Genomic DNA, 16,874 nt, shown 5'->3' on the forward strand with positions numbered 1-16,874 from the left:
AATTTTCCAAATAAATCTTTTTTAAAGTATATTCGTACAATTGAAATCGATCAATAAGGTTTCAAATCGTGAGGTTTTAACATGTAGCATAATTTATAAACGTTTCTAGGTGTTTTAGGACGTTTCGTTCTTAGGGGGACCATATTGCCCCTATGTACCCTATTACTGTGTGAACTGTAAGGCATGCATAAACAGAGCCGATGGTAGGTTTATAACAGCTAAAGCAGGATATACCGAAAATATTTAAAATAATACAAAATATGTCCTTAAATGAGAACATAAATTGTGAACTATGTACAAACAGTACGACATATAGGAACATGACAGAAGGTATATTATTTAATGTACAAAAAACAATAGCAGTTAGAAGCTACTCCTTTAAAAAAAATCTAAATAGAATATTTGTATGCCATAACGTGATCACATTGAGCCGAAAGATGTTATTTTTCCACGATGCGACTCAGCATAATAAATTTCAAATATAGGACAGTGGTGGCAAACGCCAAGTCCTTGATTTCTTGTTTACTGAATGATAATGAGAAGGTCGAAAGATCATGGGTCAATATTGTGGGAACGAACTCACATCTTCACTGACTTGCAACCATGATCGATCGACACCTTAAAACGAGAACGTATTTTTTCTCTTGAGCACAAATTGAAACAGTGTAATAATTCATCCCCAATTAAATGATTACGCTCTCATTATAAATTCTTGTCGTAGAAATACACAGTTATAAAGATCATAACATAAAATTCATTGTAATCCCCGGTGAACTCGCCGGAATGAAATCAACCAGACAAGGCTAGTGAGATGCGGAAAGCCGTCTCAATCATTTACAGTAGTCACGCTTCGTCGTCGTTGTCGTCGTTAGTCAAGAGATACTTGATGTACTTAAGGCTAATCAGTTGCTATTTTGAACGGCAAACGTGTTCGTCAGATATTGCACTTTTCCCTCGTACGGTTCAATAAAATCAAGATTTATCTTATACAAAAATAAATCTAGGGGAAAAAAGCTTACTCAATTCGACCAATGGTAATAATACAGAGAGGAATTTGCGAATATACATAAGCGAAAACGTAACATAGGTGCAGCTTACTGCTAGAATATGAAAAAGAGTGAACATTGTTTCCAAATTAAAAGCACCTAGTATAGCCATAAGTTCATAACTCGAGAACAAAATAAGATAAAAAGCTAGTATTGAAGGTATGAAATTTATCGAAAATAACATGTTTGGCAAAAGTATTCGAAATTGTTTTGCCTTCTCGATCGGATTCTTCAACGTGTGTAAATTTCGATGAGAACGGTTTGAGCAGCTCGCAGATCTGCTTTGCCGTCTTCCCACACAGAAATGACACGACAGTTGTAACACGATTCTCGTATAAACCGAACTTTATCGTTGTTAGCAAACCGAACAAATACTGATGGGAACTTGTGGCTATACTAGGTAAATAGAAATGACAGCAAAATAGTGCATATAACGCAAAATATGGTAGAGTCGCTCTTCTACTTGAGGCGTGTATCATTGTGAGGGGTCGTACCTGTTGCGTCTCGTCCTGAGATCAATGGCGATTCGCGCATAGCATCGGCGAGATCCTCGCGCAGCTGGGACTCGACTGGGCCCAGCGAGGAAAACGTGTCCACGTCAAGATTCTCCAGATGACGAAACTCAGTCATGGTCATCATTCGCGGACTCTGCTCGAAGCTGCCTTTATTTCCAGCGCGTCAACAAGCAGCAGCATGAAGAGTTGGGTGGGGAAACGAAAATGTGTATAAAAAAGAGAATAAAATTAAAGTGGCAGTGATCCGAGGTTTGGTTAGAATGAGTGAATTACTACATGATCCAGATTCAATGAGTACAGGTACCAAATGCCTCCTACCTCCAGAAACGGGCATATTCATGGGGTTGGAACGAATCGGCCGGTTGGCATTGCTGCTAACACCAATCTCCACCGATTCAGTGTCGATCGACGTAAGAGGAGATCTACGGTCAAGAAAGCAGTTATCAAACACCCACCACCAGGAACAAACATCGCAGCTGTTGAAATCGCACTTACCCACTGGGCGTGTGGTATGTTTTGAACATAAATTGTGGTCCCATCCACAGCCTGCGATGTGGCCCAGCGTGAGTGATAATTTCCACCTGGGACAGCCACCGATCGTCGTGATCTATGCTGCTAGTGCTACCACGATGATCTCCACCACCGCCGCGGTGGTGGTGATCAAAGCTCCCGCAGTCACTTCCCCCATCGGCACCAACCTCTTCCAGGAAGCGATCCCTGATCAGCCAGTTGTCCAACGAAAGCGGCGGTTGAATGTCGCTAGCGGCAGCGCTTTCCTGTCGCTGCAGCGTCCATTGCGCCTTCGCTTCCACCTCCAGCTCGATCGGTGTATCATCGCAGATCTTTTCTTTGGGGATGTCTGCGGGTAAATAATAACAAGTGTGTTTATGAATCAATCAACTTTCAGAAAGCATCCAACAATTATTCGCTACAAAAATACTTACTGGCCACATGTTTTGGATCCAGATCATACTGAATAAGTGCCCCGTGAGCTGCCATTATGAACAACGAATCCACCGGTTTCCTCTGCATGCGATGAGCCGGGGTATCGCGAGCCGTTCCCGGTGGATCGAGTAGCCACGAGCGTGCCTTGGCGAATGTGGCATACACACGCATCGGCTTCAGCAGATCATCCGACGAGGAAGATGCGTGCCGTTGACGCCCGCCACTGCTGGTGCTCTTGGTGCCTGCACCACCCGCCGACTGAGTGGTCAGACTTGATGGCTGACGGAGCTGTGCGAGTGGCTGTACGACCGTAGGATGAGGAAACGGGGGAATTCGTGGATTGGAGTAAGCGGATGTTGGTGTGTGCGACAGGGGATGCTCCAGATGGGATACCGGGCTGCTGGATCGCCCATCGATCGACAACCCGGCGGAACGGTGAAATCTTGATAATCTATTTACAACATGGGGCGAACCATGTGTACGGACACCGGCTGGGCCTCCGTACGGTGTCACCGGAAAGACATGCGTTGTCCCTCGTAGCGTCGAGACCGCTACCCATCGTGAGTCCAGCGAGAATGCAATGTCTTGCACTTTTGCGGTAGTGTCACCCCGATGGAGAATGTACAGATGGTGTACCGCTGCCAGGGAAGGTCCACCCGGGTGTGGATGGATCCGAAAGACGTGGAAATCATGTCCCCGTTTGTCCGCTGTCAACAGCAGCATGCCCGATGCATCGAACTGCATCGCCACAATCGCTTCCGTGTGGGCCAAAAAGTGCGCTACGATAGGATCATTCCCGGTACTGGCCACACTGCTTCCCGTAGTGGGACTCAAATCATCTATTGGATACTTGATGTCAAGTATCGTCACAACTCCCTGCTGATTGCCATCGTTCGCCACACCTCCGCCAGAACCACTAACCAATCCAGTGATAGAACTAGGACCCGAATGGGAACCACCTGTGAGCCCGGCAGCCATCTGTTCTCCGAGCTCTCGTAAACCTTTGCCCAAGGTCTTGGCGGCGTTCAACACGGTGGCCGTATAGCTAGTGCCTCCGTCCCCATCACAACCTCCGCTGGAGCGTTTCGATGAGAGTAACTTTTTCTCCGAGTATGCGATCCAGCGCTGCCCGAGTGCTACCGGGTTAGGAATCAGCCCCGGACTTGGATGGCACGAGGTAACGGTCAGTCGATCCTCAAACGTGCGCGCATCGAATATGGCAATCCGCTCCGGGAATGTGATCACCAGGGATGTTCGATTTGCGAGTATATCCACGATCGGATTCTTGAACTTGATACTTTTCACCGTATCCCCATCCTTTAGTGATATGAAATTGATCGCACAATATTGCGATTGGGTGCTCGATCCGCTACCTCCACCACTCGCGTTGGCCGACTCACAGAGAGCGATTAGTGGCCGCTTGTGTATGTACTGATCGTTGGGTTCCGTAGCGCATTCGCTTTCCCCGGGCGTAGGAGTCGGAAGAACCCGCAGGCATTTGACACTGCCGTGACGCCACGAAAGCACCTCGATTGCTTCCCCATTTGCGGGGATGGCCCATACCTGGAAACAAAAAAATATGAGTAGGAAAACATGATTTCATCATATTGTTTGCGCGAACTGCACATACCTGAATTCCGGTGACATAGCCCAGTATCAGCAGGAGTGGAGGTGCGACCCCGCCCTCCATCTCCCAGTCGTCCCCGATGCAGGGATCGCTGACGTCGGCGGCATTCTCGAACCGGGCCCACACGATGTGGTCCTTGCCGTCGCCCTGGGCCGCTTGCGCCTGCAACGTTACATCGTTGATAAATCCAGTCACACTGTCGATGATCGACCGGTCACTAACGGCCTGCGGTGGAACGATGGCCGGCATGCAACGCGCACCCGCCGCACCCGCGCTGGATGCTGATCGGCGCTGAGAATCGGCGGACATTTTCAGTTGCGATTTCCTGTTTTATTACGCATAGAACGCAAAGGGGAAGAAAAATGGGCGAGAGAGAAAATGAACCCATTAGTAGCGGTCAGGTGCAGAACAGCTGATGATAATTGCTGCGCGCTGGTGGGCACAGTACTTGTGTGTCCTGACGTTTTTACGGAATTGCACAAACACATGACCAGCGCGCGTGGTGATTGTATTCGCGCACGGAGAGAAAATGTATACTTTCGAGGCCATCATCAGTAGTGCGACCACTCAGTTCGGAACGAGCGTTTGTCATGGTGCTATCGTTTCGGGGAAGGGCAAGATAATTACAACCACAGCTAAGGGATGCAAACTACTGGCCAATTTCGAATTCAAACAAGGAAAAGTGCTTGACCCAAAAGCGCAAAAAAATTTTATGAAACGAAATGAAGATTAGCGACAATTGAATGATTGGAGGATTTCTTTGTTTGACCGAACATTTGTGTGCGTGACACGCTAAAGTTTTTTTTTTGGTTGAACTGATTTGATAGTCACGATTTTTCGAAGAGAAAAATTCTTCCAGAGGTCTTCCAGTTCAAAATAGTACCATCGATCAACTGATGTTCATTGACACACAAAAAATAGTTAACAATATGTGCTTACAACAAACACCACGACACTTGAAAGTTTGTCTTTAAAAATGTTTATTACAGTTGATGACCTCAACTATTATTCGCTTAATTATATCGTTCGTAGGTTTCTTCATCACGGTGGTGGCTGTTGCTTGGTCAATTACTCCTTTGACCCCATGTGATTCACATACCCGTGGGGACGTTTGTGCGCAGAAAAGTGTACGACGCGCGATTCCATTCGTTCAAATCCGCACACGTTATTGCTGTTGTTATTTCCACCAGCGGGACGTATTTCGCACAACAAAAACAAACCCTTCCCACATTAGTGAGAAACGTCATGCCAAAAACATTCAAATCAACAACAACAGCACCGCTAATTGGTGGTGCGTTACTAATTTTAGTCCGTTAGCATGAGTTTCACTTTTCTACGCATCGGAAATACAGAAATGTGATAGCATCTACTAGTAGGTAGGCGATGCGCGCGTTGTTTACGTTTTCGACGTCGGTTTTGTGTTGTTTTCATTGGCTTTTTTACCCCAGTGCCTACTTTGCATAGAGAGAACAGAAACGCTTTGCGCAGCAAAGCTACGCGAATGGATGCGAGTATTGGTGGTGGTGTTGATGATCACGTCGAAGGAGTGCGTATCGCAACGAGTAGTAAACAAGCGCGGACAGTAGGACACAACACACATATGGCGATTCCACCACTGCTGGTGCGTGTGGGGACAAATATGATCGAGTGGTAGAGGCAAAAGTTCACATGATAGGCAAAAGTATGACAGCCATCTGTTGTCACAGTGACACACATTTTGAGAAGTTGGTGCGTATTAACCATCGCGTAGTTTCTTGATCGTTCGGTGGTTCCCTTTCCATCCTATTCATGATGTTCGGATGATGTTATGAGATTTTTGGCCTTTTAGTTTACTTCGAAGAATAATTGATAATATCCATTTATACAGCAACTACGGTGAGTCTTCCACAAATTGCTTTTACGAAGGACTTTTTGAAAGTGATGTGTAGCATTGCGTTATGGATGACGCAATCCCCAGTAGCAATTGAGAATTCAACACGTCTTAAACGGTGTATTCGATAAAAAAATCAATAATTACTGTCTTACGGTCGGAATTAATTTTTCTTGAAACAAATTCTCTTATCTTTCCACGCTAATAATATTTTGTTTATATCGAGTACCATTATTCTATTTAATAGTGTATCAAATTTTCAACGAAGAATCTGGAACAGTTTTTTCTGATAATTCTAATACTGGTAGAATCAATTATTTTTATGGAGATTAAAAAATTAGAACTGTCTTCAGGGATGGTAGTCTGAGAGGGGGTACACTTACTTCACTACAAATCGAAATTATTATGACTGGCGACACATTCACTAATATGATGACTCATTGAAAATAGATTTCATCGAATTTGAAGAAGCGACCGTGTACATTTTATTTATGAGCCCAAAAAATGACTTATGCAAAATTCCAGCTCAATCGGACATAGTTTAGGGGTGCCTCAAAGTGCTCAAAGTTTTCATTATTTAATCCTCGAAAATCTTCCAAGAGGGAATATCGAAATAAAAGCCAAATGGCTTAAAAATGCTGAGTCCCAGAAGGTCGATTTTTGGCCGAATTCATCTTCTAGTCATTTGGAATAAAAAAAATAAATTTTCCAAATTTCATTGGAAGATTTTCGAAGATCAAAAAATCAAAACTTTGAGAGCTTTGAGGCACCCCTAAATGATGTCCGATTGAGCTGAAACTTTGCACAGGCCATTTTTTGGACTCATAAATAAAATGTACACGGTCGCTTCTTCAAATTCGATGAAATCTATTTTCGATGAGTCATCATATTAGTGAATGTGTCGCCAGTCATAATAATTTCGATTTGTAGTGAAGTAAGTGTACCCCCTCTCAGACTACCATCCCTGAAGACAGTTCTAATTTTTTAATCTCCATAAAAATAATTGATTCTACCAGTATGACAAAATGTACATGGTCGGTTTTTTTAATTTGACATGACCATTTTCGTTGCCACCCTAATGATGACCTAACAACTGTTAGGCTTGATGGAGTAGTTTGTTCGGCTTTTATATATTACGCAACGTGATATGTTGCATCATCATCGCTACGTTACAAACTCTTTAACAGCACGGCTGAAAGAGCGAGATTTTCATTCAGATAATCAATGATTTTCCAACTGTTCAATAGTTAGTTTCAAAAGTTTCAAAAAGTTTCAAAACAATTTCTTTCATTGTAATAAGTATGTATTTGTATTTCTTTGTATTTGCCAACAGATGATTTCCATCCCAATGACATTAGTACTTAAACTAACTTAAACTAACAACACAAATTTTAAAACTGACAACACCGTAAGCTAACAAAAAAATCGTCTAAATTCGCGCTTATTCGATTCTTGTGATACATTGAAATCAAACACAAAGTAACACTTATTGAAAACACGACACATACTCCGCACTGGTTCATGTAGGCCATAGTTCGTTCTAGCATGAGGTATGATGAAAAATGAGTGTGATCGTAGATGACGACGACGGGTGTTAATGTGCAGCCTACTGAGCAGTATAGGACAATCGATATTGCCCTGCAAAAGATTTGCAACGAAGCATGCTTTCGTTACCTTGCGTCTCGCGGCCAATTGTTCCAGGTTGATGAGCTTACACCGGCTTGTGTAGCTTGGCAAATTCAAAGGATCCCTCCAGCTGAGGTGACGAAGTGCAAACCTGATGAATTTCCTTTGAACAGATTCAATGCGTTGTGTTTCATTTTGGTAGTGCGGTGACCAAGCAATGGATGAGTATTCCAGGATAGGACGCACAATTGAACAATATAAGGCTTTTAGGCAGTAAACGTCCTTAAATTTTTTGGCAAAGCGAAAAAGAAACCCCAATTGCGAAGTGGCTTTAGATACAGCATATGTGACGTGATCTTTGAAACTCATTTTAGCGTCGATCAGAATCCCCAAGTCCTTGACTATTGATTCGCGTTTGAGTTGTACGCCTGCCAATGTGTAGTCAAAGCAGAAGAGTGTGTGTTTACGCCCGAATGAAATAACGGAGCACTTCGACACGTTAAGCGACATACGGTTCGTTAGACACCATTCGGCAAAAGCTTCCAATTGTTGTTGCAGGAATAATGCGTCTCGCGGTTGCTGTATCACGTAGTAGAGCTTCAGGTCATCGGCATACGAGAGTTTCAGACATTTCATAGTGAAGTTGACATCGTTCATGTACAGCAGGAACAAAAATGGTCCTAGGTGACTGCCCTGCGGAACACCAGACCAAACCGGAAACGGTGATGAAACATGATCTCCAATTTTGACTGCCATGCTACGACCAGTGAGATACGATCGGATCCAGATGACCATTTGGTTACTCATTCCAAGTTTGTCAAATTTAGCTACTGCTATTCGATGATTCATCTTATCAAACGCTGCGGATAAGTCGGTGTAGATAGCGTCTACTTGTAGTCCATTCTCAATTTGATGTATCACGAACGAGGTGAAGCACGTCAAGTTAGTGGTCGTGGAACGCTTGGGCATAAATCCGTGTTGTTCCAATGAGATATACTGTGAACACCTTTGCATTAACGCCTGAAGCACGATCAGCTCAAACAACTTCGAGGTGGCACATAATGCAGCAATACCTCGATAGTTCGAAACGCTCCGTTTGCATCCTTTCTTATATACTGGAAAAACATACGACTCTTTCCAGCATCTCGGGAATACACCGGAAGATAAGGACAGATTGAACAGTGTCGCTAGAGGTGACGCAAGTGTGTCTACACAACCTTTCAAGACGAGTGATGGAATGCCGTCCGGACCACATCCTGTGGAGGTTTTCATGTTCTTAGTTGCTGCAATTACCATGTCGTCAGTGATAACAAAATCCAGCTCAGAAGCAAGAAGTCGAGGTACGTTTCTGGTAGAAGCAGCAACATCCTGCGGATCGATGTGTTCATTGACAAACACATTACTGAACTGAGAGCGAAACAGGTCAGCGATGTCGGTAGTCGTATCAGCTTCCAATAAACCGTTGGTCAACGTAGATGGTAGACCGGATTCCTTACGTTGGTCTTTGACGTAACGCCAAAATCCTTTAGGATTTACCTTAAGGCGTCTCTGCAGACGGTCTTGATAAGCACTGAAGAGACGATTATTGAGCTGTTTATACTCAGCATTCGTCTTTAGATATTTCGCTCTTGTTGAGTCCGTACGGTGCTTGCTGAACTGTCTTAAAGCAGACTGCTTCACTCTTTTAAGATACTTCAGGGCACTATTTGACCAGGCAGGCTTGGTATCCTCACGTTTCATCTTCAATGGAACAAACTGATCGATTGCATACAGCAGAATACTCGACATGATCGATGCAGCGAATATTTCTCATCGATTGATGCAAATATCTCTGCGATCAATAAAAAAATTAGACGGCGCCAGTGGTTGTATGGTTAGCGTAACAGCCTCACAATCCGATCGGCCTGGGTTCAATCCCAGCTGGCGTCGTTGGGATTTTCTGAGGCGAAAAATCTCTGGTTACGTCTTCCTTCGGAGCGGAAGTAAAAGAAGTTGGCCCGGCCCATGAGTTGTTGAGTCTGATAGGTAGGAACAGGTGGAGTCGCCTCCCTGATGTCGGTGATTGGCACTAAAGTGGCGGAAATAGGCCGACGAAAAATAAGCGAAGATAAAAAAAAAAAAAATAAAAAAATTGAAAATGAAATGCTTATTACTGGTTGGACTCGATTATATATAACTGCAATTTCACTTTCAACGTTAATTTTCGAAACCAATACATAATCGAATCACAAAAAAGCTATTTTTCTATTTATGTTTGACATTCATACATTAATGAAAAAAATAATTGTTTTCTTGAGATTCGATTATGTATATGATTTGAAAATAATTGTTGAAAAAAATGGTCGACTATATATAATCGAGTCCGACCTGTACTGGGAAAAGATTATTCAATTCTCTCACATGAAATAACGCTTTCTTGTTGGTATTCTGCGCCGTGATTCGGGCATAATAATCGCTTCGAACAAATCCGATAAATTCAGATGCAAGGACACATAAATCGATGCGCTGTTCCCATCGAACAAAATTGCGCTGCTGTTTTGCGATATATTTCCATTCTAGTATCGAGCTGTGTGTATTATAAGTATGTGATATTAGCGTTAGGAATGAATGTTGTCTGCTCGGATGAAGACTGTGATTTCAAATCGCGCTTGGCTTATTTATACCAAATAAGTTGAAAACGAACAGGAACGAATGCATTAGTTGCCCGCTATTGACGATACGTGTAGGTAAGCACACAAATTGGTAGAACAAATGTATGGGAAAATAAGAATTTACCAATTTTCATTAATATTAATCATTTATGGAAATCATGATGTATAGCATATCTAACAAATCTTAAAGTTGTTCCGATTCGATTGGTATGCAAATGATCAGAATTCGTTCTTGACGAAAATAGTTATTAACGTTAACTATATTCATTAAAATCGATAACTTTTTCTGATATGACACCCCCACTGAAAGATTACGATTACGATTACGATTTTTCTTATCTTCATTTTTTTTTAATTTTCCAAATTTTCTAAATTTCCATTTTTCATTTTCAAATTATCTAAATTTCTCTTACTATTACTATTACTATTTTTGATTTTCAATTTCCTAAATTGTGAAAATTTCATGAATCTTTAATTTTTTAAATTAAAATTTTTTGATTTATTTTAAAATTATTTGGATTTTATTTTTTATGTTTCACTAATTTTGATTCTTTTTATTTTTAAATTTTAAATGAGATTTTTTTTTAAATTAGGTGATTTTGCGCAGTTGAATTTTTTTAAACTTTCTCATATTTTTAAATTATCGTGATTTTGATTTTCTGAAATCTTCTGAATTTTATTAATATTGAGTTTTTTAAATCTTTTGAATGTTCAATTTTCAACTTTCCGATTTTTCGTTGAATTTACCATGTTTTGTTAATATTTTTATTTATACATTTTTAAATTCTGAATTTTCGATTTTCAATTTTATAAATTTTTAATGCAAATTTACTCCCCCGCCCGGTGCGAAAGCTTTACTCGGCGCCACTGGTTCTTGAATATGTTGAAATCAACCAGCACTTTCTACTGGAACCACCTATTGACAAATAGCCGGACCTTAGTTATGCGTCTAATCTTAGTACTATCCCGGGACATTAATTACCGCCACTGGAAAAGATTTATCAGTCATACAATCAGTCTACTTGGTTGCATAAATTGGATCGTCTTGCAGCTTCTTGTCTGTCAGAAGCTAATGCTGAGAACTATCCACAATAAACAACGCTGCTGTAGGTTACCTATAGTCAATCAAACAGCGGTTAATTCGAGTGGTTTCCGTGCTGAACTACAGGCTGTCAAAAAAAAACCGGATTAGACTTTCTGTATTTTCTTAACCTTACTCGATCCATTACTGCCATATTGTGAACTATCTACCGACATCCGGAAGTCAAGAGGTAGGGAAACATATATTTACTTCCCCTCCGAGACGTGGCCGTAACTATGCTTTGAAACCCGCAACTGTTCATGGAGAAAAACTAGGAATCTTTGGAGATGTTCATGTGCTACTTTTAAGGCATAGTTCACAAAAACCAAACATTCGTATGTAGCAAACGACATTGACATTGTTAGACATAGCACAACACAAGAGACATTTTCTATTAAATTGCAGATTGCAAATTACATTCCAAAGAGCATGGATCCGGTATAATATTCTCGTGCTGAAGCTGAGTCAGGCTCATGGACACATGGGCAGGGACATCTTCACCTCTCTTCCGCAAATAGAATCGTTATGCGCATTATCCCCGACGTTACAAGCATCAAATTTGGTTTGAACTCTTCTAGAACTCTACTCGTTAAACATGATCTGTATGCTTCCGCTCGATTGGTTCCTGTGTCTCTTGGTTGATCGTTTGCACAGAATTCCTGCTAGGCTCTGTATGTGATCCATAGCCTGCAAACTGCACTGTGAACACTCACTCTGAACGGCACACTGGGACAATGTAGTCCGTATTCTGTGTGTACAAGTTTCTGCAATACAAGCTATCGATAGCAGCTAAAAACGTGACGCCTCAATATAATAGGATCGATGTGAATCATGACAAATGAGTATCATCGGTACGATAGTTAACGTGTTGGTATGTGAAAATGGTTGATGAATCTTCTCTTCTGATGTAAGCCGCATTCGTCAAGGTTCTTAATCTTAATCGAATTGCGAAGGCTATGAACTAAGTTACAAAACCAACAACAACGTTATTTTGACTACGCTCGACTGATACCCGTGTTTTTTTTTTGTTTCTGATCAGTAAAAATTAAAAAACAACGCTGAGGTATTTGTCTCTAGGTTAAATGTATCTATGTTCTCTGATTTTCTCGCCTGTCAACTCTACACCATCTGATCACCCCCGACAAAGACCAGGAAAACCACTCAAATTTATTTTTAGCACTCGGGAAAAACTTATTAAAGCAATAATTATTTCCTGCCCGAAAGGTGTTAGTGCAACCCACCAAACCAAGCCGCATACTAATTGCAGTGAATTGCACATTCTTGCACTGTGGTGGAGGAATCGCTTACAGCTGTGGGACGGCGGTCGTATTCATTAGAAAGTCTAGTATGTGTGCCAGCGGGGCTCATATGCGCTTCAAAGCAGCTCGGCTAGGCAACGCTTGTGAGGTGCCCTCAAGTCTGCAGCAGTTTTATACTCCCGAGCCTGGCAGATCCAGCTCGTCGCAATTTAAAACTGATTGGACAGGAATTTGTGGTTCTCTTCTGATTCATTATGGATGCACACTGGATTGCTACGAATCAATGCTAAAAAAGATACTCAATTCTGTTGAAGGCTGAGAACGTGATACCCCTGTGATGTTACTGAGGCGTCATTAAACCCGTACCAGGCAAGCGCTTATAAACAGCTGTTTCTCGTAGATTGACGAACCTTCGCGCTGCATGAAATAAGTGCAGTCGCGCGCCAGTCATCGCTGAAATCACGTATACAGCAAACACACATCGGAGATGTGTTCGGGGGGAGATGATGAGAGTCGATACACAACAAATTCAGACTGCTGTTGTATGCGCGCTTCTTATCACAGCAATCACAACAAAGCTCACTTTGTGCACACTTATTAGTGTATATTATTTTAGTAAAGTTATTATTATTGTCATTATTCAACACGTGCCAACTAATCGATTTTCAAGGATGAAGAAGTGCACAGCTACCAACAACACTTCATCTACGGTCCAATCTCGCTACTGATGGTGACGACCTCAAATTACATCCTAGAACGATAATGGCATTCTAACAATCCGGTTGAAATTGTTATGGACATCTTTGTGTTCCCGTTCGACAGGATCGAATATTTGTCTATTGACACATGGCATGCGCCTACACAGTACTGTTGGCGAAAATGGAAGCTTGCAATAACGAAATGGAATTCGAAACCTGAGTGTGGGACGTTGGACCTGCAGCTAATAGTTAAGGTTGTAGCTAAGATTGTTTTTCCACCGACAAAACAAAGAAAAAAAGGATGGCAAAAAGTTTGAGATCCAACTCTCAGGATGCCCGTGAGCCAGTAATAAGGATCAGGTTAAAAAACCAATCAATCGCATATTGCCGCGTGCTACAGGAAATCGCTCATTAAGACAATATAAAAACAAACGAATTTACGGACAAACAATCGTGTTCTTTTAATTCAATTTAATTTGAACAGAACTCAAATTGCATCGACTCGTCGTTGTCTGTCTATAGTCCAGCCATGCAGAGAAAGGAAGTCGATCAGACTTGCAGTTTTGTTTCGGTTGATTTTATTTTTTGCGAACGGGAATCAACGACGACGACGACGAAAGGTAAACAGGTTTGGCTCGCAGAATCGAAATATTTGTCTTGAGGTCTTTGTTCCTGCTGTATGTTTCTCCCTGCAGGCAGTGGATACAGCCTTCGCAGTGAATAAGTAGGGATTGCAAGAGCCTTCAGAAGCATGTCATTTCATTCATACACCCGATCAACCTTGAAAGCAGTTCAAATATTAGGCTGTCAAAAAAGTCCTGCGGTTTTTTTTTGAATTTTCATTTGTTCATAAAATTAGTTACAATCATCTGTTTTAAGTCAAATATGCGCCGTTTTGTTCGATGACTTGTTCCCAACGAGATGCGAACTTCAAAATACCCCTGTTATAGAAGCTCGCTTCCTTATTGGCAAAAAACTCGGATAGCCAATTTTCACAGGCCTCTTTTGTGGCTAACTTCTGACTACCTAGCTCGTTCGCCATGGACAAAAACAGGTGGTAGTCACTTGGTGCAAGGTCCGGACTATACGGCGGATGCAAAAGAACCTCCCATCCGAGCTCCCGGAGCTTCTGGCGCGTCACCAAAGAAGTGTGTGGCCTGGCGTTGTCCTGATGGAAGACAATGCGGCCTCTGTTTATCAAAGATGGCCTCTTCTTCATGAGTGCTACCTTCAAGCGGTCCAGTTGTTGGCAGTACAGGTCCGAATTGAGCGTTTTGCCATAGGGAAGCCATTGTCATAGTAGTACTGTAAAATATGTCGGATTTTCTCTTTATTTTGCTCCATATTTGCGACACTATAGCTCACGGACGACTTAACCAAACAAAACACTGTCAAGGACTATATTATAGCGCGCAAAAATACCTTTCCAACAATCTATAGTATGACTCGATACAATGAATACAACTAGAACTACGCGCTTACAACGACACCTCGCGGAAATACCGCAGGACTTTTTTGACAGCCTAATATTAACCAATTAATATGTCGACCAAAATATTTATTTTGTAAGAGTTAATGTATATAACTATAAAGCCACGAACGATTCAAAATCATTACTTTTTGAGCCACATTTGCTATGTTTGACTATGTATAACAAATTTTGAGCAAGTAAAACCCCGGACCTCTTGGTTGATACTTCCGTCGATACTTTCAGGTCGTTGTAATGACTTGCACCACAATCAATCAAATCAAACGGATCTGTAAATTTGAAATTACCTCAAAAACACTATCAAATACCGACATGACTGTGAATCATGTTACGTCCCATAGTTCATCGAGTGTATTTTGTTTGTTCCAGATATAAAAACCATAAGGAAAAACACCCAAAATCAAAGCGTTCTCCAATATCTTTGTTAGAATATTTAATTTGCTTTCTCAAGAACGCAAGTCTGTTTCATCATTGGAATCCGTGTAATTTACAGAAAATTATGGGAAGAAAAAAATTAAATTTTTCCAAATTTTGAAATGCTTTTGTCCAAGCTGTAGAAAACATTTTTTGACGAAGGCCATTTGTGTAATTTTGATTATTGGCATTAATGAAATCTGAATGTTTGAAATTATTTTCGGGAAATGACGAAAAATCGAATTTGGACAAGACCTGCATTTTCTTTTCCTGCAGGAGGTTCAATCGATTTTTTCAAATGTCAGGTTGCATTTCCGTTCATAGCAAAATTTTCCGCTTTTGAATGGTGTGTTGAATTATACACGACACAAAAATGCTTCCCAATTATTTTGCATAAAAATGGAAAATAAATCATGACTTCATTTTTACACGAGGTTTGAGGTGTTTCCACCCATTACTGGACAGATACAATAAACATTCACTAACTGGGCGAAAAGGGAAAACCAGTTATCGACATACGCGTTTCAACTGGTCCAAGGACCAGTTAACTTTCGCCCAGTTAAAAAGCAGATCAGTTAAACTAGGACCAGTTAGCGAACGAATACTGTACTAAACTGAAGAGAATTGATGTATCTTAGAAAACGGAATGACCTTCCAACAGCTAAGAAGTCCTGGCCACGTCCCTACAACTGGGAAAAGGGAAGGAATTTAAGCTCGACATTCACTTACACAGTGCATTCAAAAAGTTCCGGGACTACCGCGCGCTAAAATCGGGAAGAGGCGCTATCTCTGCTCCAACGCGCGAAATACTTTCTGCTAACTTCTGGCCAACTACCGTTTCTACTGTGAACCGCTATCTCGATTCAGTAGCTAGTTTTGGCTGTTAAGAGTAACGCAGTGATTTTTTTTATCGCGTCACAATTTTAATTATGGAGCAGTGAGCCGCCATCAAATGTTGTGCCTCCAGAGCAAATAGTGAATGCGGTCTTCTACAAAGGTGTTCTGGAACGATTATTGGCACGGGTAAGGCGTGTGTGGCCTGACCAGTACCGATCTGGAGAATGGTTTTAGCTCAAAGACAATGCGCCGGCACACACCGCGATTTTGGCAGCGCAGTTTCTAGCCAAACGAAAGGTGACTGTCATCACCCATCCCCCCTATTCTCCGGACCTCGCCCCGTCAAACTTTTTCTTGTTTTCCAAGCTAAAGAATTCAAGGGGACCGTTCTGACGATGCTCCAGACATTCAACAAAATGTGACTCGTGTTATGAACTCAATACCGGCTGAGCAGTTTAAACGCTCCTTCCGACACCTCTACGAACGTTCAAAAAATTGTGTGGAAAGAGAAGGCCTATATGTGGGAAACTAATATCTAATCTTTTTAATATCTCGTTTTTTCTTTGTTTTAAAAAGTCACAGAAGGGTTGTGTCCGAGACACGACCGCATAGTTGACGTAGGATTCCGTTAGGCTATCTGTTTATTTTGCATATGCTTGCAGAATTATATCGTTGAACTCTTTGATAATGATTTGGTTTTAATGTCTCTGTTAGGGAACACATTTCGGTAGGAACAAAAGATCCCCCTATTTTCATGTATTTGCAATGTCGATTTCCCCCAGGCAGCTTGGTTTTGATGTCTCTGTTAGGGACCCG

The 16,874-nt window shown here is 41.7% G+C and overlaps 1 protein-coding gene across 6 annotated transcripts in view; it reads right to left on the minus strand.

Annotated features, from left to right (window-relative positions):
• The window catches only part of LOC129765015 (uncharacterized), a 46,868-nt gene that overhangs the window by 15,568 nt on the left and 14,426 nt on the right, over positions 1–16,874 (minus strand). For 5 of the 6 annotated variants that reach the window (XM_055764816.1, XM_055764799.1, XM_055764778.1 and 2 more), the window contains 5 exons: positions 4,137–4,458; positions 2,506–4,069; positions 2,057–2,420; positions 1,835–1,983; positions 1,541–1,708 (listed from right to left, as the gene is read on the minus strand). In XM_055764816.1, coding sequence (XP_055620791.1) covers positions 1,541–1,708; positions 1,835–1,983; positions 2,057–2,420; positions 2,506–4,069; positions 4,137–4,442 — 2,551 coding nt within the window. In that variant the 5' untranslated portion in view covers positions 4,443–4,458. The remainder of the gene's footprint in view (positions 1–1,540; positions 1,709–1,834; positions 1,984–2,056; positions 2,421–2,505; positions 4,070–4,136; positions 4,459–16,874) is intronic. The other variant, XM_055764826.1, reaches the window with a different exon arrangement.

This window comes from Toxorhynchites rutilus, chromosome 1, assembly GCF_029784135.1.
Source record: "Toxorhynchites rutilus septentrionalis strain SRP chromosome 1, ASM2978413v1, whole genome shotgun sequence".
Lineage (NCBI taxonomy): Eukaryota > Metazoa > Arthropoda > Insecta > Diptera > Culicidae > Toxorhynchites > Toxorhynchites rutilus.